We start from the raw sequence: 24,815 nt of genomic DNA on the forward strand, positions 1-24,815 counted from the left end.
AGTCTTCTGTGTGACTTTGTTAATGAATGCATTGCATCCGCATACCAACAAGACGTCATTAAACAATTGTCACAAACAGACACAATGGAATGTTGTGATTCTTCAGTTTCTCCCAGCATATTTCTTGCTCGAACAGTCCATGGGTGTACTCCCGGTCCTTAGTGTCCAACGGGCACAATATTTCGGTGATCAGACATATCGCCATCGTCAGGTGCGCTGACGAAATGAGCACACGAGGGCGGGCGGTCGTCTTAAATCCCCTCCCCTCACGAGGCGTTCTCTCCACGGTCCGCGCCCGCGTGTCAGTGGTCGGTGCGACGCTGGCGTCGGCATCTGTGGTGGCGTCGGAAATTCCCTCGTCCACTGTCGTCACCCGTTCGTTTCCTTTGCTGAGCGTCTTTTTAATTAGACTCAATGCTGTTCCCATGCCCTACTGAGGTTGTAGCCGCAATCTCGGTTGATGAGTCCATTCCTGGTACGAATTTCGATAACCTCTCTAACGAAGCTGTTCCAGTATTTAGATGTCTGTACCAGGAACCTGGTATTTTGGTAGTCCATTTCGTGATTTTCGGACAAACAGTGCTCTGCGACCGCCGACTTGTTGAGATACCCAAGTCGAGTGTACCTCTGATGTTCTTGGCCACAATCTTCGAAGGCGCTCACTGTCTGTCCATTATGAGTCTTCCCACATTGACATGGAATCTGGTACATGCCGGCCTTCCGCAAACCGAGTTCGTCTTTGACACTTCCCGATAATGCTCGCATTTTATTTGGTGGGCAAAAGACAGTTCTTACTCGATGTTTCCTCAATATTGGACCTATTTTCCCCGATAGTGCGCTAGTATATGGTTCACAGGCAGTCGCTATCTCTTTCTCTGTGACTTCTTCTGTCTCCACACGTTGTACTGCAGAGGTGGGGTGGAAAGCGCGTCTGATCTGCCATTCCGAGTACCTGTTTTTCCGAAATACAGTTTTGAGGTGCTCCACCTCTTGGGGCAGACTCTCTGCGTCAGAGATGGTGCGCACCCTGTGCACCAGTGTTTTTAGCACCTCATTCCTCTGTGCAGGGTGGTGGCAGCTATCTGCTTGCAAATACAGGTCAGAGTGCATTTTCTTCCTGTATACCCCATGGCCCAGGGTGCCATCCGCTCTTCTTTTGATCATGACGCCCAGGAATGGTAATCTTCCTTCTGCTTCAGTCTCCATAATGAATTTGACGTTCGGATGTATGGAGTTCAGGTGTGTAAGGAAGTCTAGAAGCTTGTTCCTTCCATGGGGCCAGATGATGAATGTGTCATCCACATAACGCAGAAAACAAGTAGGTTGGGTTGTTTTGGGAAAGGAGACCAGACAGTGTGGTCATCGGTCTCATCGGATTAGGGAAGGACGGGGAAGGAAGTCGGCCGTGCCCTTTGAAAGGAACCATCCAGGCATTTGCCTGGAGCGATTTAGGGAAATCACGGAAAACCTAAATCAGGATGGCCGGACGCGGGACTGAACCGTCGTCCTCCCGAATGCGAGTCCAGTGTCTAACCACTGCGCCATCTCGCTCGGTTGAGAAAACAAGTAGGTTTCCATATATTGGGCAGACAGTGCGCACCATCGAAATCGTTGCCGAGAACATCAGAGGCCCACTCGACTTGGATATCCCAACAAGTCAGTGGTCGCGCAGCACTGTTCGTCCGAAAATCACGAAATGGACTACCAACATACCAGGGTCCTGGCACAGACATCTAAATACTGGGATAGCATCGTTAGAGAGGCTGTCGAAATTCGTACCACGGACGAAATCATCAACCGAGATTGCGGCTACAATCTCAGCAGGGCATGGGAACCAGCACTGAGTCTAATTAAAAAGACGCTCAGCAAAGGAAATGAATGGGCGACTAGGGTGGACGAGGCAATTACACCGACGCCACCACAGACGACGACGCCAGCGTCTCACCGACCGCTGACGCGCGGGCGCGGACCGTGGAGAGAACGCCTCGTGAGGGGAGGGGATTTAAGACGACCGCCCGCCCTCAGGAGCTCAGTTCGTCAGCGCACCTGACGATTCGGACATGTCTGATCGCCCATTGGACACTATGGACTGGGAGTACACCTGTGGACCTTTCGAGCACGAAATACGCCAGGAGAAGCTGAAGAATCACATCATATACCTCGATGGGGAGGAGATGTGTCACAACATGAAGAAATTCGACAAGCTGCGCCACCGAAGGAGCCGTTTACTGAGTGCTCTTGCTTTTCTGTAGAGGTGTCGTACCGATCAGGTTGTGCCAAACTTTGCTAAGATCATGCATCACATCCATTCTGCAGCAGCTAATAGAATTATGAAGCGTGCTAGCCTCGCCGTGGTTCACGAGAGGGTACACTTTACCAGATGCAGCCTTGAGTACAACTTCCAGGAACTACTTAAACTACATCTACAACTAGCCAGTCATTTTAATTTCGGGATTTGGGACTGGATTGATGGTGCTACCTGGGTGACCGACGATTCTCGGCACCTCATATATATAAATTCTCTCTGACAAACCATCGCTAGAGGTTCCACGCAAGACGGTCATCAATCTCATGGACATTGAGCTGATTGGGGACGCAGTTTCTGTTCTGCTCCCACACCTAGGTTCCCGCCGGTAGCGGACATTGTCAGTGCAGTTGAACAAGTTCTTGCACGACTACCACCTGAAGCACCTGAAGAAGTACGCCAGGAAACCTGCCATGATCTGATGAGAACTAAACCGATCAAGTCGAATGTTACCAGCAGGGAGAGGGCAGCCATTCGAGACCTGAGACAGAGCACTGAGATTGTTGTCTTACCAGCTGACAAAGGCAATGCTACGGTTGTTCTTTCCTGTAAGGACTATATTGAGAAGATGCAGAGCCTGCTAAATGACGAATTTTACAGGAAGATCAACGCTGACTCCACAAAGAAGGTGGAGACCAAGACTAGAGCTCAAGGACACAGATTTAACAGAGGGTGTCGCCAAGAAATTGACACCTCAAGGACTTGTACCACCAAGACCTTATGGACTTCCTAAAGTCCACAAAGAAGAGGTGCCGCTACATCCAATTGTCAGCAACATTAGGGCGCCTACATATTTGCTGGCCAAATACCTGGAAGAATTACTAAGCCCTTACGTGGCTAAATGGCATGGAAGGAACAAGCTCCTAGACTTCCTTACACACCTCAACTCCATACATCCGAACGTCAAATTCACTATGGAGACCGAAGCAGAAGGAAGATTACCATTCCTGGACGTCATGGTCAAAACAAGAGCGGATGGCGCCCTGGGCCACGGGGTATACAGGAAGAAAACGCACACCGACCTGTATTTGCAAGCGGATAGCTGTCACCACCCTGCACAGAGGAATGGGGTGCTAAAACCACTGGTGCACAAGGTGCGCACCATCTCTGACGCAGAGAGTCTGCCCCAAGAGGTGAAACACCTCAAAACTGTATTTCGAAAAAACGGATACTCGGAATGTCAGATCAGACGCGCTCTCCACTGCACTTCTACAGTACAACGTGTGGAGACGGAAGAGGTCACGGAGAAAAGACAGCCACTACCTATATACCGTATACTGGCGCAATACCGGCGAAAGTAGGACGAATATTGAGGAAAAACAGAGTAAGAACTGTCTTTTGCCCACCAAATAAAACGCGAGCATTATTGGGAAGTGTCAAAGACGATCTCAGTTTGCGGAAGGCTGCCATATACCTGATTCCATGTCAATGTGGGAAGACTTATATTGGACAGACAGTGCACACTATCAAAGATAGTTGCCGAGAACATCAGAGGCACACTCGACTTGGGTACTGTTTGTCCGAGCCGGCCGGAGTGGCCGAGCGGTTAAAGGCGCTACAGTCTGGAACCGCACGACCGCTACGGTCGCAGGTTCGAATCCTGCCTCGGGCATGGATGTGTGTGATGTCCTTAGGTTAGTTAGGTTTAAGTAGTTCTAAGTTCTAGGGGACTTATGACCACAGCAGTTGAGTCCCATAGTGCTCAGAGCCATTTGTTTGTCCGAAAATCACGAAATAGATTACCAACATACCAGGGTCCTGGCACAGACACCTAAATACTGGGACAGCGTCGTTAGACAGGCTATTGAAATTCGTACCAGGGATGGTGGTTACAACCTCAGCAGGGCATGGGAACCAGCAGTGAGTCTAATTAAAAAGACGCTCAGCAAAGGAAACGAACGGGCGACTAGGGCAGACACGGCAATTACACCGACGTCACCACAGACGACGACGCCACTGTCACTGTCACTGTCACTTAACCATACGAGTCTGCCCTGACTCGTGAAGGGGGCAGGCTAAGCATATACTGCTATTCCTGCATAAACCTATTTTTTGTGGAGTGGCTTCCTCACGGTCCGAATTGGCCTGAGGTGTTTTCTGGACAGTGTTGTCCTTGCTCTGTCACGAGATATTACTCTCGTAACAACGCGTGGTTGGCCTGTGATTAATAGGCCCAAGTCCCTAATGAGTCTATTGTCGGACCGTTCGGCCCACTCATAGAAGATCCGCGCCGATTGTTTAAATCGGTCGCGGAGGAAGGGGACGCCTGTTTGCTGGTGTAGTCGAATAGAGCCTCGGCAGACGCAGAGCGAGCTTGAGCGCCCTGTTCTGCATCCTCTGCAGTTTGTTGATGTGTGTGTCGGCTGCGTTGCCCCACACCACGGCCGCATATTCCAGCACTGGACGAACCAGTGCCAGATATAGCGTGATGCCGTGGTGGGGAGGCAAGGCAGATAACGGGTTGAGCAGAGGGTACAGAACGCGTAGACGTCCTACTGCTCTGCCCCTGACGTCCTTGATGTGGGCTTTCCACGTCAGCTTCTGGTCTAGGGTGACTCCCAGGTAGCGGCCAGTCTTGCTCCACGGGACGGGGCTTCCCATGACGGTGACTGGCGGAAGATCGGGTGGCAGTGGTCTTCATGTGAACACCACTGCCTGACTCTTCGCCACATTCTGTTTCAGGCGCCACTTAGTCGACCACGCACCAAGGGCCTCACATCCACGCTGGAGCAGGCGGCGCATTTCGACTGCCTTCGTACTCCACACGAATAGCGCCGTGTCGGCGGCGTATAGTGCCAACTTCACTGGCGCCACGCGCGGAGCGTCGGCGGTGAATAGGGAGTAGAGCAGTGGTGGAGAACGGACCCCTGCGGCACACCAGCACAGATGGGTCGATGCGTGGACGTCCCCTCGTCCAGCCGGACGTGGAAAGTCCTGTTGGCCAGATACGATCGGAGTAGGACCCCGTGTGACGTCGGGACCCCGTGCACAAAAAGTTTGTGCACGAGGCCGTCGTGCCACACAGAGTCGAAAGCCCTGGAGACTTTGAGGAACACCGCCCCAAGGTATTCCCGAGTTTCCAGGGCGCGCATGGCCTCTTCCACCAGTCGCATCAGCTGATGGACCATGGAGAGTCCCCTCTGGAAGCCGAACTGCTCGTCCGGTATCACTCCTTCTGCTGTCACGTGGCGAACCAGGCGCTTGGCGTAGAGGCGCTCGAACACTTTGGAGAGAGCCGGTAGCAGGCTGATGGGTCTGTAGTTGGCGGCGTCACTTGCCTCCTTGTTCGCTTTGGGGATGGGCACCACCTCTAAGTGTTTCCACACAGATGGGTAGACACCCGATCGAAGGACCTGGTTGAAGATACCCGCCAGCAGCGGATGGGCCTCTGCCGGCAGGTTCCTCAGCAGGTGGTTGGTGATCCCATCAGCACCTCCGACCTTCCTAGTGTTGAGCGCCTTCAGCTGTGCGGCCACCTCCGCCTTGGAGATGGTGTCAATTACATCTTCATCGTCCCTTGCCTCCAGGAACACCCGGAGGTGCTCGGCTACCCGCTGGATGTGGTCTTCATCCAGACTGTCGTCTACCGGGGTGAATGACGACTCGAATTGCTCCGCCAGGGCACCTGCTTTTTCATCTGGGCTGCAGACGACGTCTTGCCCGACCAGTATCGGTGGTAAGCGCTGTCGTCGGCGCAGGAACGACTTCACCGTGCACCAGGTGCTGCCGTCCTCTGGGTTCAGGGAGGCGATGAAGTCCGACCACACGCTGTTCCTGTGGGCCTCAGCCGCAGCTTTGACATCTCTACACATGCGGTTTAGGCGCCGCTTCGTCGCGGGTTAGCGGGTGAACTGCCACTCACAGAACAGTATATTTTTCTTCCTGATTGCATCCCGGATGAGAGGCGGTAGGTTGCAGGAGAAGTCCCTGGGCCCCTGCGGTTGGGGATGGGTGGCTGCGTCGGCTGCTTGCAGTAGCTGGCGGGAGAAGACCCGCAGAACGGCGTCCGCGCCCACTGCATCTGGATCAGCTGCTGTCCATGCGCCGGTATGCCTGTCGGTGTGGTGACAGTGTGGCTCCGGCGATATCTATGGTGAAGACCACTGGCAGGTGGTCTGACGACAGCGCACACCGTGTGGAGGTGGTCGTGTGGTGCCCGATGCCTTTTATGACTGCAACATCGAGCACGTCCGGCCGTCCCCTGGCCGTCCCCTGTGTGCTCCTGTGGGCCCAGGACGAGGTCTCCGTTCCTCTGGGCAGCGCGGGAAAGTCGACGGCCATTGACATTCGTGAGACAGGAGTTCCATTCCAGGTGCTTTGCATTGAAGTCATCTGCAGTGAACACCCTCCCCCCAAATGCCAGCAGCGCGTCGACGTCCGCCTCCTGGAGGTGTCTGCGGGGTGGCCTGTATACTGCCACAAACGTGATCTGCCCAGCTGTCGTGGTGACCATCACCCTGGTGGTTTCCAGAGTGGCCAGGTCCTGGAGCTGCACCTGGTGGTGCCTGAGTGATGCACGGACGTAGATGGCGATGCCCCCACCGGCTGTCATTGCAGTAGCGATCATAGTTTTCCACAGGCATGTGGACCCCAGGTTTAAGGTGAGTTTCGCAGACCAAGCTGAGGTCAATGGCCCGTCCTGCATGAACTGGTGAAACTCACCTTGTTGGGGGAACAGGCTGTTTGCGGTAAAGCTGCAAATGGTCAGTCCATGGATGAGTGGATAATCCACAGGCAGTTGTTGGAGCAGGGCAGAGAAGGAACCCAGAAGAGCTCCCAGGACTGTGGCTCCTGGTCCTGTTGATGGTGCGGGTGCAGCCGCAGCTGCGGGTGCAGGGGCGGCGGGTCGCGGCGTCGCCGTCACGTCAATTAGCTGGACCACGTGCCCAGAAGCCTGAGGTGCGGGAGTGGTGAGTGGACGGGCAGTGCGTCGTCCGCTCTTGTGGTGGTCGGCCTGGAAGTCAGCCGGTGGGGCCGACGAGCCAGGCGCGGTGGCTGGTGCAGTCTCGTTCGAGTCCTGTTGCGAAAGTGGCGGGAAGGCCACTTGTCGTCCCATGGTGGCGTCAGCGGACTCCCCCTTGGCGGCGGAGGCGAAGCTGGTGCCAGGTTGCACCTTCCTGGCAGTTGCTGTCCGTCCTTTCTGCCGTGGGCGGCGTCGGAATGCAGCGCAGCCTCTGTAGCTCGCCATGTGTTGCTCGCTACAGTTGCAGCACTTTGGCACCTCCTCTCTCTTCTTGGTGCAGTCCCGACTCTGGTGGGAGTCGTCGCACTTGGCGCAGCGGGCCAGCATGGAGCAGTAGTGCGCCAAGTGGTCAAGGCCCTGGCAGAAGAAGCACTGGGCGCGCCTCCCCTTGGCCTTGAGTGGCTCCACTTCCACCCCAATCCGGGCCACCATCTGCAACTGAAAGATTTTCCTGTTTTCGAAGTTGTCTGGGAGGACAACTAGGAAAAAAGGCATATCTCACCTCGACCTGGCCGACTTTATGATGGTCACGGAGCTGGCCATGTAGCCCAGCCCCGCCAGTACGTCTTTCAGGTGCAAAGTCTCCATTCATAGTGGGAGCTGTTGGAAGACCACCTTCAGCTGCTTCACGGGCTCCGCATTATGTGTAAAGCAGTGTAGCTTGTCGTTCTCGATTATCTTCATGGCTGCTCGGTAGTCATCCATGGTGCCAGTTGAAACCCGGTATAGGTCTCGCCCGAGACAATTGACCTTGGCAGCGGATGCGACTGTCTGAAATTTATCAAGGAAGGACTTTTAAGTGTCCTTCCATGAGACAGTTATCGGTGGTTGGGCCGGTGCCCGCCTCTTGGGTGGCTCAGTGGCCTCAATGGCCTCTGGCTCGTTGACATCGATGAATGAGTTCGTCGTCGGAAGCTGCTGCACTGTTTCGAGCCGTTTGGCTCGAGCAGTATGCCGCCGCTTCGGGACGGTGAACCCATCATCTGGCGCCTGGTCTGCCTCAGTGGGGGCAGGGTCGTCTGCCATCTTCTGCTTCTAGCTACTCCTGCAAACAGACTACGAAAATGTGGAGAAGTCGTCCTCCTCTGTGGCTGCAGGCCTCTTTCTAGAGGGCTGAGAGATATCCAGCAGATCGCCAAGTTTGGCCTCTACTATATCCTCCATCCTGTTGTTGTCGGCGTCAACTGGCAGAGCAGTGACACCTTCTTTTGTCACGCCCGGCGGGACAGTGTCCGGTGTTGCAATGGCTTCTTGATCGGGAGAGACTGATGGGGCAACCAGCGGTGCAACAGTTTCTTGAGTAACTGTAACTGGTGGCGCAACACCCGTCGGGGCCGCCCCTGGCAGAGCAGTGTCGTCTTCTGTCGACATGCCTGGCGGGGCTCCCGGCGGTACTCTCACCCCTTCTCTGGCCACGCATCCTATGGACAGGAGGTACTGCTGGAACTTGCGCTCAGCTCGTTCGTCAGTAGCGCGCTGCGGGTAGTCCTGTTGCGTATATAAACGCGTCAGGACTTTGTATACTTGCTCCGCTAAAAGCGGGCAAGTAGCCGCAGAGGAAGAATCCAGGCCGTTGTCCGTCGTCGTTTGCCGCGTCGTCGTACGTGGGGGGCCGGACGGGGCCGCTGGCGGGGCTGACTCGGTCGCTCGAGCCCGTCCCGCTGGTCAGCGGTCCGCCACACCCTGCGCCTGAGTAGCGTAGTCCTGCTCGCACGGCATCGCTCACTCGAGTGACGCCGACGCCAGCAGCTCACTGACCGCTGACGTGCGGGTGTGGACCGCAGAGAGAACGCCTAGCGAGGGGAGGGGATTTAAGATGACCAACTGCCCTCAGGAGCTCAGTTCGCCACCTGACGATGGCGACATGTCTGATCGCCGAAATATTGTGCCCATTGTACACTATGGACCGGGAGTACACCCGTGGGCTGTTCGAGCAATTGAATGTTTTTCGATTATGTCATGTCTACTGCACTGAGTACAGTTCCGCCATACCAATTTGCATCATCATGCAAAGCTCAGCTGGTCAGGCCACGCACAAACATTTCTGTGGAATTCAATTTGTGTAACGTCCAGTGAGCTTGTCGGTCGTTGTGGTCTCACATGCATAACAAAATTTCAGTTATAGTTCGTTTCTCCTCAGCTCACCCAGAACAACTGCCTATGTTGTTTGCTATCGCCAAGTGTGTTTTGTATAACCATGGAATTTTCAACTATATCTCCAAGTTCGTCACATTACTGAACCATCTGGGTGAACACGCTGGCATTATTAGTGACATTGTTCTGTCTCGTCCTGCTATCAACATATATGGTAGGGTTAAGCAAGTATTACTCCTGTGGCTAGCCAGGATGTCAGAACAGCATTTCTACCATTTTTGCAAACAAGCTTCTACCTGTGGTACAACATCGATAATACATGAATCACTTGGACAATAAGATCAGCTCTGTCTCAGCCAGGGACCACATCATGACACATAGCAGCAGGCAGCAAAGCCAAACTGAGCATGTACAGATGCCACTGCATATGACATCATCATACTCAGTGGAGCACTTTCAGATGTGAGTGATTCTGTGATCAGAGTGGTTCTACACTTCTTTTCCAGGAAGTCGACTGACTGCCAGGCCAACTGGTCGGCATACAACACAGTATTATTGACAGTGCCTGAATCAGTACGCCAGTTCAAAGAGGATATTTAGGACAGGCCTCTGACTGTCTTCTATTCCGTTGAGGAATTGAAAAATTAAGCTGATTCTTTTTGTATTGTTGATTTCATTTACTGAAACTTATGGTTTGACTTTTTTCAGGTTCATAAATATTTTATTTTTATCGGTTACTACTTTTATGTTGTAATTTCATGCACTGACATATTCCATGATCTTGGAGATTTGCTCGTCAATTTGGTCCTACGGAACTTGACGTGTAAATAAAATAAATAAATCAACATACTCTTAGTGCATACTGATGACAAACTAGCAGAAGCACAAGTACAAGACACGCAGTTTCGTGAACTCCTATGCAACACCACAACCAGTTTGGGCGCGGAATGCTGCGCAGTTCCTGGCTTATCAACACAAGTATTGTGTGATGTTTCACAGAGTCATCTTCAATCACTCATGCACCTCAGCAGGAGGAGAGTCGGATCTTCGATAAAATAACTCAGCTGTCTCATCCAGAGATCCATCCAACAATGAGAATTGTCACAGACCACTATGTGTGGCCAAATGTCAAAAGGGACTGTAGAACTTGATCTCAAGCATCTGTTGACAACCAGTAATGTAAGATAACTGACGTCATGGCAGAAAACACAGTGAAGGAATTTATCAATTTAAAGATTTCCCATTTTCCCTGCCCCACCTCCATAACGATTTATCAAGGCGGACGACTTGAATTAGCACTTTTCACCAAACTCTTTCACTTGTGCTGTGTCCAGCGCTTCAGAACCATGGCATACCACCCTCAAAGTAATGTCTTTGTGGAGCGATTGCACCACACTCTCAAAGAAGTCTTCTTGTGCCACAGAGAGGCTGGACAGAGATCCTACAGTGGGTACTTTTAAGTGTGCATTCTGCATATAAGGCAGACCTGAGCGGAAATCCTTTATATGGCTCCACTAACTCTACTGGTGGACTTCACAGAGTCATCTAAACCATTAATGATGAACAACTTCCGACGCTTGTCAACAAGGTGAAGCAGCATATCGACCTTATCAAGATAGCACCCCTTCATGCACATGGTTCACGAAAACTCTTTGGCCATCACGCTTTAAGCACCGCAATTACATAATATTGAAAGATGGCACAGTCTTTGGCCTTGCCACCACCATACACAGGGCCACACAAAGTGATTAGGCAGAGTATTAACATGTTTCACAACTTACTTCAGGGAAACCAACTGCTATTACTGTCAACAGACTCAAGCCTGTGTGAGTCCTACCAGATACATTCAACGTGACTGACAATAGTAATGCCCACACAGACAACAGTACTCATAACGCCTCAGATGACGACATATTTGTACTGTGAGTAGACATGCAACGATTTCAACTTGAAAAGAAGTCAGTATAACTCGTTGATGGCCTTCTCATTGTGGAAGAACAACACAGGGAATGGCTGGCTGATGAAGGACACTTCACACCATATCCTGTAACAACAACAGACTTCTGCAGGTTGTCGACTCAGACACTATTACTTCTCAGTTTTTGGTAGACAGAATCCTCACTGGCACAGCTGCCAAGGAACAACTACATCTCCTGATGATACATAATGTCTCCTACTGAGTAGTTGCTCTTCCAAACAGCATTCCATACAAACAATCCAATTGTGTCTTTACCTGTTGTTACTTGTATTTCAGGTACTTGGGCTAAACACAGCTCTGTTTAAAAAGAAAAGCTCGATTTAGCCATAGGGTCAAGCTGCGCAAATCTGATTTTATGCCTCACAACTAATTCGCTGCAAATAGTAAACTGTAGCTGTGATCCTGCAGTCGAACAGTCTATACTTTCGCTACAGTTGCGAGTTAATAAAATACAAAATACAAGTTAAATGAATAATTTAATAAAAGTTGCTCTATTCTAACGTCTGTAGTTGATGTAGATGACACAGAATTATGTTGAATAATGTTTATTCAAGAAAGGACATCTCAAATAAATGGAAAGTCGTCCTATGATATTCAGTTAAAACATGGCAGAAAGTACTCTTCGGAGTAAAGTTACATTGAGAGCGTTATGAGAATGGTGGTAAAATCCCCAAACTAAATTGTAATCAAAGATACACAAAAATAAGTCCATATCATAATCACAATACCAGCTCAAAACATTTCAGAGTTCTGCATGATTATTTGCAATTTGTCATATGTGATACAAAGAATAGTAACTCATACTGTGTCTGTCTTCAGTTTTGTAACACAAATAAAATATGGTATTCACCATCCACAATGAAACACCTCAACTATTGAATACCACTCGTTAATACGTGCAGATCTGCCTCCTTCCAGAACTCATGTAAAAGTGTCTAGAATCGCTCTGTTGAGCTCTTGATCCAGACAAGTGTTTCTCTCCACTTGACTCCTGTTGAATTCCACTACTGTATGCTTTTCCATTGGCTGGAGGCTGTCCCCACCAAAATTACATTGTTCTTACGTTCTACAGACATCATCTGACTCAGCTTAACCTCTTCCTGGTCTTCACTAATATATTACTACAATATTTAAATGAAGAAGTGTATAAACACTCTGTCACCCTTAAACCATTCAAAATTAGTGTAAATAAAGGTTTGCCCATAAATAAGTAAGCTAGTGTTCTTGCACAAGTGCACTCACAATGAATGACAACAGATTGGATGCTAAGTATAGTTTAAACAATTATTTAGGCCCGCTTGTCAGAAGTCTGTTCTGGCACTCTTTTACAAAGGTGGTGTCTGCTAACATATCAGATTGACTAACATCTTAAATTAACATGCTCTTGTATTATCAATCGTAATTAATATTTAAATAAAGATATGTGCAAAATAGTAAACTGTTCATTAAATAAACAATTGTGACAAAAGTTAGGTATTGCTGCTGTGTTCATTAACTGTGTAAATGGGGAAAATATGATGTTCTCACAAACATTTGCATAATGAAAAGTTATAAGAAACGCAATAAATCAGGAAATAAAATAGATACAGATATATACCTTTCAGAGATCATAGGTATAGTGCAATGCTATCACATGAGATATTGAATGTTGAAACCGCAAAAAGTATTGAAAAGATGTTAATTCAGAGGTTCATTATAAAAACCTTTATTCACTGTGAAACATTAACTTCTGTAGTTTTAAAGATATTGAAAATATCGTTGTGTCATTGGAAATCTCTCAATTTTCTGAGATCAAAAATGTATTTAAATTTGCTTTAATACTTGATTGTAAATTATTTTAAATAATCTAAGAGCTATAAGAAGCCATCTTCCAGCTTGTCTGAGACTCAGCCATTTTTGGAGCAGCTTCTGCACAAAGGCTGTGTGAGCAACCACTGTCCAAATTCCAGACTTTGGGATTTTCCCCTTTCTGGAGACACTTCTCACCTTTGTACCTGGACTTACTTGTACTGGTCACCTAGTTGGAATTCCTCCAGCGCGCTCTGAGCCCTGAGCCCACTAGCGCTTAGACTTACAACAATTTCACCTTCCCTCATACCACCTCCAGGAAGTCAAATTGCTCAACTACACATGTGTAACATTACAAGCTCCAGCAATTGCAAATGGAGCAGGATACATCTGTAGCCATGACATCATCATCTCCATTACTTAATCCCCCAGCAACACCAATACCAATCAGCAATCTCGTTATGGGCGACAACATCAACTGTCTCCTCTCTTCGTGCAATATCATCTCTACTGACCAGCAGCAGTTATACTTCACTCCATCCAATCGATGCACTGAGGAATGGTCCAGCTACGCCCTGCTTAATATGTGAGCCACAACACAGCTGCTCATGCACGCCTGTGTGGAGAGGAGGCCAACAACAACATCGTTTGACATACCTCACTGCTCCACACTCCACACTGAGCATTCTTGTGCACTATCATTTACACTATGAGAACAACTGACTCTAATTGTATCTGGTGGGCTGCTTAAATACCTATGTGCAACAGCCTGATTGGCTATCTTCAATGCTAATAGCAGCCAAATCCAAACACATAAGGCAAGAAAATGTGGCAGGGGACTTAAATTTATAATATGTATAGAAAGGGAATGTACGTACCTGTGTATACCTTTAGATTTTGGTAACAACGATAATCTCGCATGGCTAAAGGTTGTGGTGCATGTCTTTCAATTGGAAATCATTTCGCCGATTTGTGTCTCCCTAGCCAGTTATCCAGGTGGGACAAGGTGACTTACAGCTGAACGTGGAATCTGAAACACGTTTCTTTTCTGGTGAATCTCCATCATCATTGAGAGGTGTTTTGTATTTTAAAAAACAGAGACAGAAATCTGTGATCCAACCAGTATTCAATCCTGTGACCTTTTACTCGTCAGGCACAAGCAAGACCACCAGGCCCAACTCAGATTCTGCTCAAAGCTTCGCTGCTGTCTGGAGATGCGATAGTTGTATTTAGATGGCAGTTCCATCATTTTCACAGCAGAGGTCGAATTTAACTCATAATATTTCAACCAGCTTCCACGAAATATTTATAAATTATATACATGAACCTTCCTCAAGAATCAATCTATCTGTCAGAACCAGATCAAAATCCCTTCAGTAGTTTCTGAGATCAGCCTGTAGGTACAGAAAGAAGCAAACAGGGAACTTCAGTAAAGGGAGAGAGAGAGAGAGGGAAAGAGAGAGAATGAGAGAGAGATATGCAAATACCGGCCAAATCCAAAAGTCAACTTATGTTAAGAGCATTCTGCTTAATAACAAAATAAAATACGTAGAGAAACAGTAATATTTTAAAATGTGCTTAATTTTAACTGATGTGGCTCAGTTCAGCCATGAGTTTTGTAAAGTTGGCCACTTACTTCAGGTGCAGATTGGTAAGTAGTGTGACCATTATGAAGTTAGAGGATGTGAGAGGGAGAATGTTTTATTATTTGTTTTCCAGTACTAACAACTCACGAGCATGTGCGACTCATACCTGTCAGCTACTACAGGACAAACTTTGACGCAGATGTAACAAGGATTAGTGAATTTTTATTACAGAGATGGTCTTCTACAAATTGAGGTACTTATTTGTAGCAAGGGACATTAAATTAATTGAGGCTGTTGTAGTACAATGCAGTTAGTAGAAGAAAACTGGCATTTAAATCGTTTATCAAACTTTTTGGTGGTGTCTCATAACCAGTAGTGCATTTAAATGTTACAAATACTATTATTAATCAGAGTCATTCACACGCATTGTAAAATCAGTAACACTTTGCCACGCAGCTATAGTGACACAGCTATTAGATAGCTGACATCAGCAAAAATCTGAAACTGATGGCTGTAAGATGCAAAATAATTTCAATTGTACAATAATGAGAATATTGTCTCACTTGATAGTCACAGACACCACATTTAGAAAACGCAGCAAGAATTGCTTGCAATTGAATAGGTGCAAATGTGGATGAGATAGCCAAAACAGTAAATCGCAAGGCACATTAATTAAACTATTTTACACTCAAATTTACTTTGTAATTTTAGAAAATAAAGATGCAGATTCATGACCAAACACAATTGCTTTTACTCAGCCATTTGCATATAAATGGTACAGGAGAAGGTGCTCCACATCATTTTGTCATTTCCACTTTTAGCTGATTGGGCTATATTACTACTATTTTCTTCTGAGCTCTATGCTTTATTGACCATTACCACATCTTCATTTGTTTATTCTTTTATTTAAAATAAAATTTATTCAACCATTGTGAAATGTACTTTACCAATTTTGTAAACATATCTAAAACAATCATAAAATCATTCTGGAATCATAAAATATATTTGAATTGTTATGTTCCTTTATTTGCTGTTTTCGTTTCTTTCAGTAATTTTTCATCTGAAATATGTAATTCGATTCTTCAGTTCTGAATGCAAACGTTAACCATTATAGTTACTCAGGACCTATCAACCTTTTTTTGGAGACCTAAATAAGTCGCAAGTGCATATTTCCAAGTTTTCCATGTAACAGGAGAGCCCTTTACTTTATAAAAGTACTTTCGCTGATAGGACCTGAATTTGAATCACCATCACATAAAATCTCGTTAACATTACAGGCATACCTACAGAGCAGAGCGTGAGGAGAACGTCAAGGACAGGGGTGGACTGTCTGTGCGAACATCCCGCCACCACCTCAGCTTCATCAGCCACTCTTTAAGTTTCGGTGCTCCTTAGCTTTTGTCGCATTATAAGTATTTTGTGGGCACTCGTGGCTTGACTGTCTTTGTTGAAATAAATAATGACTGTTGTACCATCAAAAATAGTGACTAAGAGGAAGATAAATGAAGAGAATAGAAGTTTGCAAGGAATATGAGAAAAATTTTGTTTTATAAGCGGACACAAAGATACTGCGATTTGCTTAAAATGGTGGGAAATTGTTCTGGAAATGAAGAGATACAATTTATTTCGCCACTACACAAGTAAGCATGGTTAATTTACAGTAGCTTTTCCTTTTGATTCAAATGAAAGAAAAGAAAAAATTGCTCATCTAAAATCAACAACAAGACGATGTTAGTAGCAGGTAGGCAAAATGAGGCTGTCACAAAAAGCATCATATGAAGTACAGGGTGTGACAGAACCAACTGCACAGTTTCTATCGATTACTGCTGGGGCTGTAGTGGGGATAGGCAGTTGCACGTGGTCTGCCTTTGTTAAGTCGTTGATCCCTATTCAGTAGCCAACATGGTCTGGACCGTTGTACATCGTGATTTTGTTGTTCTCGTTTACTATGAAAACAACAGATCTGTGATCGCTACACGACGAGCTTTTCGGCGACAGTTCAACATTCCACGCAACAATACCGTTCCTAATGCAAACACAATTCGGTCCTGGGTTTTGCTGTTAGAGGAAGCTGGTAGCACACTAAGAATAGATACACATAGCCGACGCAGATCCATCAGAACGCCAGAAAATTTGCAGCAGGTGAGAACAGCAGTTCAACAATCGCTGCAACGTTCTTCTCGACGATAAGCTGTCGCATTGGTGATTTCAGACCGCAATTTGAGAAGGATTCTGCAATGCGATTTTAAATTCCATCCTATTTAAATAATGATTGCTCAAGAATTACGCCCAGCAGACTAAGCCAACCGTTAAAATCTGTGAGAGCAAATGCTTGCTCAGATCCCTATGATGAGGCACATTTTCATCTTAGTGGGTGCATGAGTAAGCAAAACTTTCGCTACTGGGCTGAAAATAATTCCCAAATTAATCATGAAAGACCGCAACATTCTCCTAAAGTGACAGTGTGATGTGCATATCACAATTTGACGTGGTAGGCCCTTACTTCTTTGAGGAGAAAGGAATGATGGTGACAGTGCATTTCACATGATAAATTTCAATGATGAAAAATTTTCTGCAACCCAGAATGGAGCAGATTGTTGAAGAATATAGACTGGGGGACTTGTGGTTCCAACAGGATGGAGCTACTGCTCACACAGCACGAATTTCACTTGATGTTCTGAGAGAAATGTTTCCGGGACGCCTCGTCTCTTTGAGGGGTGATGTCAGGTGGTCTGTGCGGTCACCAGATTTCAGCATTTGTGACTACTTTCTTTGAGGATATCTGAAGGAAAAGGTTTTCAAAAGCCGCCCCCACACCGTACCAGAGTTAAAGGAGCGGATTATTGACAAAGTGAATGCCATACTCCACAATATGTGTGCAAGACCTGCTCGAAAGTGCAGGGATCGTCTACAACAATGTATTGATGCTAATGGCCACCATCTTGAGGACATTATTTTCAGAACTAAGTGAATGTAAAATGGTATATTGTACTAATTTAGAAAATAAAAGTATCTTTTCTCTATACATCCAGATTTACTTTTTATTGCTCCTTAAAACTGCTTAGTCGGTTCTGCCGCACCCTGTATGTAGCATACTTACAAGAATATGAAATCTTACACTGATGTGGGATTATGAAGCAAGGTTATTTCGTATTGATGAAGTCGTCCTACATACTGCTGTCAGACAGCTAAGCAAAGGAAAATAGCTTGTCAATTTGAAATCTGAAATTATTTTATACTTACAACAAAGTGATTAAACTGGTGCTGAAGTTGAAAGCGATGAATGATGAGCATTTACAACTTTTTTGTCCGACGTTGCACAAAAATTCAAGACACTAAATTTGGAATTGCAAGCACCAAAAAAGATATTGGGCAAATACCAAATAAAATATTTGCATTTGAAGCCAAACTACACTTGCATGTAAACGAATTTGAAGCAAAAGGGTTGTTTAGTTTTCTCACCGCTGCTATGGAAAAATTAGACTTAACTATGACTTAAAATACCTACCAAGACATGGCATACTACTTGAAAGAATATTTGGAAGAAATAAAAAAATATAGATGTTACAAATATTCAAGGCTGTTTCATTCTCATAGACAATCTTTGGCATGTTGAACATGATGATCTCAAATCATGCTGCCAAGTTGTGTTTCAAAACACTTATTTCTTAACTGACTTCAACACAGCACACAGCTTAAAGCTCTGTTTGCAAAACATCATGAAATGCCAGAGTACAATGAACTTGGGAAATGTATGCCAAGCAATTATAAAAATTTATGAGACTGTGCACAGTTTATTTGATCTCTATTCCCTTCAACTTACCTTTGCGAAGATCTGTTTTCAAAAATGAAGTACTTGAAAAATAAATATCATACTTGGCTGTCCAGTCATTTAGAACATGCAATGAGGATTGCTTGCAGTCCAAACGACACAAGTATGTACAAGATAGACGAAAATGTAGAACATCAGAAGTCACATTAACCAACAATTTTATTATTATACTTAAATTCATTTTGGAATTAGAACAAATAAAAATTCAGATCGAAAAACAAACCCATAGTTTTCTTACATAGCCTTTGGCTTGTGAATGGGATCGGCAATGAATGGAAACATTGGCTTTTTCTCATTTCGAAAGTTTGAAATTAATGGTACTAGAATAAAGTTTATGTGGTCATTTGAATAACAACACATAATTTTTCAATGACACAACTGTCTGATCTTGCAAGGAAGTTCTCTGAAATCAATTTCAGGAACAAAATACTCTTGTCTCAGACACTGATTTGAAACTGACTCAAAAAAGTCAAATTTCTAATATGTCCCTTCCTTTCTCGCACTCTTCATATGCACCTTTCAAGTGAAATGAATATTATAGAACTATGCAAGTCAGGCAAACTCTTTTTTTTTTTTTTGGGTAACGTGGGCTGGACTCAGTTAGACTGGTGCACCGAATTCTTTCTTTTAGTTTATTGAAAACTGATAAGCAGCACTTTGTTATTTTCCACACTCACAAACATAATAGCAGTTATCCTGCGAAATTTTGTGGATGGCGAATGACTTCATTGGCTCTTGTTACCACAAGGATTATTCTAGTCAGTGCCAACTATAGAATCTGATGAATACTCATTCAAAACGAAATCGCCAGTTATCGACTGCCATGAATACATTCCTTATTCCAGAATGAGATTTTCACTCTGCAGCGGAGTGTGCGCTGATATGAAAGGATACTGCGGAGACATGGCTTAGCCACAGCCTGGGGGATGTTTCCAGAATGAGATTTTCACTCTGCAGCGGAGTGTGCGCTGATATGAAACTTCCTGGCAGATTAAAACTGTGTGCCCGACCGAGACTCGAACTTGGGACCTTTGCCTTTCATGGGCAAGTGCTCTACCAACTGAGCCACCAAAGCATGACTCACGCCCAGTCCTCACAGAGGACTTGCCCATGAAAGGCAAAGGTCCTGAATTCGAGTCTCGGTCGGGCATACAGTTTTATTCTGCCAGGAAGTTTCATATCAGCGCACACTATGCTGCAGAGTGAAAATCTCATTCTGGAAACATCCCCCAGGCTGTGGTGAAGCCATGTCTCCTCAGTATCCTTTCTTTCAGGAGTGCTAGTTCTGCAAGGTTCACAGGAGAGCTTCTGTAAAGTTTGGAAGGTAGGAGACGAGATACTGGCAGAAGTAAAGCTGTGATGACCGGGTGTGAGTTGTGCTTCGGTAGCTCAGCTGGTAGAGCACGTGCCCGCGAAAGGCAAAGGTCCCGAGTTCGAGTCTCGGTCAGGCATACAGTTTTAATCTGCCAGGAAGTTTCACAGCCCTCATTGTTGACAATCTAGCATATGGCGATATAAAACTCTTATTCCCTGTATTACATGATTTTAATATCATAAATGTGGTTGATCATTATCAGAAACAGGAGTCAGGTGCAGTGAACAGTTGTGTATTGTTAGTATTTACTCTTCATTACTCTCGAAAATATAATACTATTTGTTACAGGTGAGTTAATATTTAATACCTTTTGAAAAAGGCTAACTGATTTATATCTGAACCTAATACAGAATAAATACTTACCATTGTTATCTGTTGACTGTATCTGCTTTCTTTGTCAAATCAAATATACTCTGGAAGAATTGTAGTAGGTGTGCGAAAAGTTGGTCTCTCACTTTAGGAGTGAAGCTCGGTACTGGGGTAGATAGATTTGTCGTTGTGAGGTGAGGGGATGTGATAGAGGGAATGGTTTCTCGTTTGTCTTCCAGTGCTGATAAACACTGGCGTGTGTTCCTCATATCAGTGGCTTGCTATTGTATAAATTTGAAATGGAAGTAACATGAATTCTTGAATGCATGTTATAGGGATGGTCAGATTTAAACCTGATACATATTTATAGCAAAAAAGATAAAATGAAATTGAGGCTGTTGTAATATAATGTAATGAGTAGAGGAAAAATGTGCATTCAAAACATTTAGTAAACATTTGTGATTTTGTCTCATATTGTATAATGCATTTAAATGTAAGTACAATTCAAATTATTAATCATCAGCTCACAAGGAAAACACAAGGACACTCAGGTACTTAGGATCGATGAGGGAGGCAGCAATCACAACTGAGTACAGTCAACACAAAGTGCTCTGAATGGGCATGAATTTCAATGATTAGTACTTAGAGGTCAGCAACAAATCTATAGCTAGTCTACTAGGGCTCATAACACATTAATTTATGGAAGCTATTTATTAATAATTAGACCAGTACACCTGCGACCCGAGATGCCGACCCACAATGTCAATATTGGTTCTCGAGCAAAAAAGTTTGGCGACTACCGGCGTAGACAGTTGCCTGTCACCGCGAATTTCGTGCGCTCATCGGTTACGCTGTTCTGCGTGAATGCCAGACTTAGCATGGCAAACTATAATTCTTGTTTATCTGGTAAGAACAGCGGTACTTGTACTTTCGTTCACTGCTTGACTGTTGCTGCATACTCCTCAGATCCTTCATTCATCGAATTTCTTTTTTCTCCTATTAATCGTTGCGCCGACCCTCTATTATCCTGCGTGTTTAACTCTGCCTGTAGTTCTCCTATTTGCTTGTGTAATTCTTCTTGCATCTTGAGCAGTTGCATTTCCATTTGACTTCGTTTCGAATCTTGACAAGATAATACTGTACTGCTTCGTATAGCCTTTTTTCCGCTCATGTTCCTGTTCTGTTTCGTGGGTCACCCAATTTCTAGCCATCTGGCATGTAATCAGTCACCTTAGTGCGCTACTATAACTTTATTATATCTGTAAACAATTTACAATAGTCAAAGCTGAACAAACAAGAATAATCTCAGCTTCAAAGAGATAGCGTAACAAAAAACCGGCCTCTGTTCCAAAACATACAAAAATCACTTTGTAGGTTACCTTCCTGGTGGCGATTGCTACACTAGGCAATAGTGCCATAACAAGCTCCGAAATATGGTGCTTCTCCGGTCACACACAGCTTACGATCATCCTCACTGTGTTTTAGAGGCTTGCCGCTTTCCAGCGCTTCAGTAGCGAAATTTCGCCACTCATTTGTCTTGAAATCCAGGGACCAGAACACAACTGTGTAGTGTAGTATCTTTAACAACAACGGAAGGTGTTTGGATCTGCCATTAGGGTTCCGTTTCCTGTAAGAGAAGATGAAGTAAGTATAGCATGCGAATTTCTTGATTGTTGTTTCTGATATCATCTCTTGTGATGTGCTGTTAGATTTGTAAATATTGAAATGTAACAAAATGATTTCGTTAACAGGATCGGACTGTGTGCCTACAGTGGGTATAAAATATACCCTGGCCATGGGAAAACCATGGTCAAGACAGATGGAAAGGTAAGAGTTATTTTAAGTTAGTGTTGAGTTCTGTGTTCCGTGATGTTTGTAAAAGCTTAATAGCATGCGTCGAAGTTTCTGTAAAGGGCTCGATTGGTAATTTGTTTGTGGGAACAGTGGTTAATGTTCAATATTTGTAATTGCGTTTGCGAGTGTACTTGTGCTATTTGTAATAACTTTCATTGTTCGTGGTAAGCTTAGGGGGGGGGGGGGGGGGAGAGAAAGCACATACAACATTCTTGTGGAAATAATGATAGGTGGGTGTTGAAACGCCATGCAAAGCTGTGTCATAAAGTGTCGATTTACGTGTTCCCCAGTAATTGTTCAAGCTTCGCAGTGTTGAAACGCCATGCAAAGCTGTGTCATAAAGTGTCGATTTACGTGTTCCCCAGTAATTGTTCAAGCTTCGCAATGTGTGCATGTATTTATTTGATCAGATTTGCGGAACTTAATTTCGATCGTAAAACTGGGTTGGTAATGTTCACTGCTGGAATGGAGATGTTTCATAGCTGACTCACTCTGTAAAGTGTTAGAATAGTTATCTCTTCAGCTTGTGCAATATGCGAATCATTTCACTCACTTGTGGATTTGATCACCTCTAAGTTGTATTTTGTTAAATGTTCATCATATTCAAGATTTCATTTGTTGTAGATATTTACTTGTAATTGATTGTTTGGAAATGAATGGGATAGGTTGTTTGTTCGGCTGTTGCACACCTATTGGCGTGTTAATCCACGATTCCTCATAGGCACGTAGTGGGCGCTGCCGTTGTAGGCTTCGTAAATAGGCCTGGATACAAAATAATCATCGCACTGGACGCTTTAATTTTTTTTTATGCATGTGGGTTGTCAGCTGTCTTGATTTTGTTTTATCTTCTACTCAGTTATTAACGAAGTGTATTTACTTGTTCCAGACGTTTACTTTTCTTAATGCGAAATGTGAATCTTCACATTTGATGAAAAGGAATCCCAGGAAGGTGACATGGACGGTGTTATACAGGTAACATTTCTATTGTTATGTCACAGCGTGTAGCGTTAGATATATCAGTGAATTTACTTAATTGCAGTATAAACATTACCTTTATATCAAACAGTAAAACTTTGAAAATTTATTTTAATAATAGGTTACTTTTTTGTGGCTGAATTACTCATTTCAGCAACTTCATTCACAACTTATTTCTTTCAATGATGTTTCTAATAATCTGTCAATCCACTGAGTCCAGATGAAAATTTAATAACTGAGTAGTACTGACATAATATTACATATTATCCTTAGACTTTCTGTTGCTCGTATTACACTCTGTGTACCTTTTTAGGCGGAAGCACAAGAAAGGTCAGGAAGAGGAACAGACCAAAAAGCGAACCCGTCGCACCCAGAAATTTCACAGAGCTATTGTTGGTGCATCTCTTACTGACATCATGGCTAAAAGGAATATGAAGCCTGAAATTAGGAAAGCACAGCGAGAGCAGGCTATCAGGTAACAGTCCAGTTTGGGTGAAAATGTCAATCTACTGCTCTTTTGTAGTTTTCTCCTGTATATGTTTTGTGCTATAGGTAACCTTTGTGTATTTCTGTTTTTGTGCATTGGGCTATGGTCCCTTTCCTTCACATTTCTACAAACATTGTGAACTTCAAATTAGATTGAAAGGAAATGGATTCCATTGAAAAAGGTATCAAATGTTATTCAGAATGGTGATTATTCCAAACTCGTATGTAGCTTTACATACGGATGTCTAGATTCAGCATTTGCGCTACGTGTTTTTCCAAGCAATTAGTGTTAAGAGTAGTGAAAGTTGACACTGCACATACAAGGTTTGCCGCTAGAATACCATTGTGTTCTCAACACTGTATATTTGGGGCCATGACAGTAGCATGCTAAACACAAGGGATTGTGAAAATAACAATTAAATTTGCTAAACTATGATTGTGTGATTAAGATATCCCTTGATTTTTTTTTTTTTTACATATCTAGGATACCACTGATGCTGTGCTGCTGTGGCCATTTAAGTTCATCTAGCACCAAATAACATACGTGGTTGTTTCAGCTTTAGTGTACCCAGTTTCATCAATGTTATATTGATGCTGTTTGTTTTATGTATACAAGTGCACTCTCTCTGTGTTTTTATTTTTGAGATGGAGAATACACACAATTTCATTAAAAGGTAGTATATTTACCTGCTGGCATAATCCGTATCACTTCAGGCAGGGGATGTTGTTGAATTTAGCATATGTTTAAATTCTGGAGTATGTGAGAGAGATTTTTTTTGCCCCCCTCAAAAAAAAAAAAATTCCCGCCCTGAGATACAGGTGTCCAAAGATGACTGCGAACACTATTTTGAAGATGCGAATTTCAGAACAAATTTTACAATGCTGTATCTCTCATCAGTTTTATATAATTTATTAGTTTTTTATTTGAAAGATGATTACAATGGTATCCTCTGTTTGGACATATCTGTCAAAGTTCTTTTACTGTCGCCTTCTGAACTTTTTTTTTTGCAATTTAGTTTTCCCAAAAATGCCAATCCAGGAAAGTTAGATTTTTTCCTGTTCATCAGTACCGTGTATTACTATTTCTCTGTAAAGGAGAGCTTTCAGTTTTCAGTTGGACAGGTTTTGTTAAAAAAAGAATTCGTTTTCAGGGTAATGTATGTCTCCAATGAAGTTGTTTCTTATACTAATTTCCTTTTCTCTCGCCATTATTTCTTACGCTTTGTTGTAGTTTGTCAGTTTCTTCATTGTGGTTGTTCATTGCAGGTTT

General features: G+C 44.6%; 1 protein-coding gene across 2 annotated transcripts in view; it reads left to right on the forward strand.

The window, feature by feature from the left end:
• LOC126093133 (60S ribosomal protein L24) overlaps positions 1–24,815 on the forward strand; it is a 104,720-nt gene that overhangs the window by 70,982 nt on the left and 8,923 nt on the right. The window contains exons 1-4 of one of the 2 annotated variants that reach the window (XM_049908700.1): positions 21,755–21,874; positions 21,982–22,057; positions 22,971–23,056; positions 23,373–23,534. In XM_049908700.1, coding sequence (XP_049764657.1) covers positions 21,870–21,874; positions 21,982–22,057; positions 22,971–23,056; positions 23,373–23,534 — 329 coding nt within the window. In that variant the 5' untranslated portion in view covers positions 21,755–21,869. Of the gene's footprint in view, positions 1–21,754; positions 21,875–21,981; positions 22,058–22,970; positions 23,057–23,372; positions 23,535–24,815 lie in introns of those variants that run through there. The other variant, XM_049908701.1, reaches the window with a different exon arrangement.

This window comes from Schistocerca cancellata, chromosome 1, assembly GCF_023864275.1.
Source record: "Schistocerca cancellata isolate TAMUIC-IGC-003103 chromosome 1, iqSchCanc2.1, whole genome shotgun sequence".
NCBI lineage: Eukaryota > Metazoa > Arthropoda > Insecta > Orthoptera > Acrididae > Schistocerca > Schistocerca cancellata.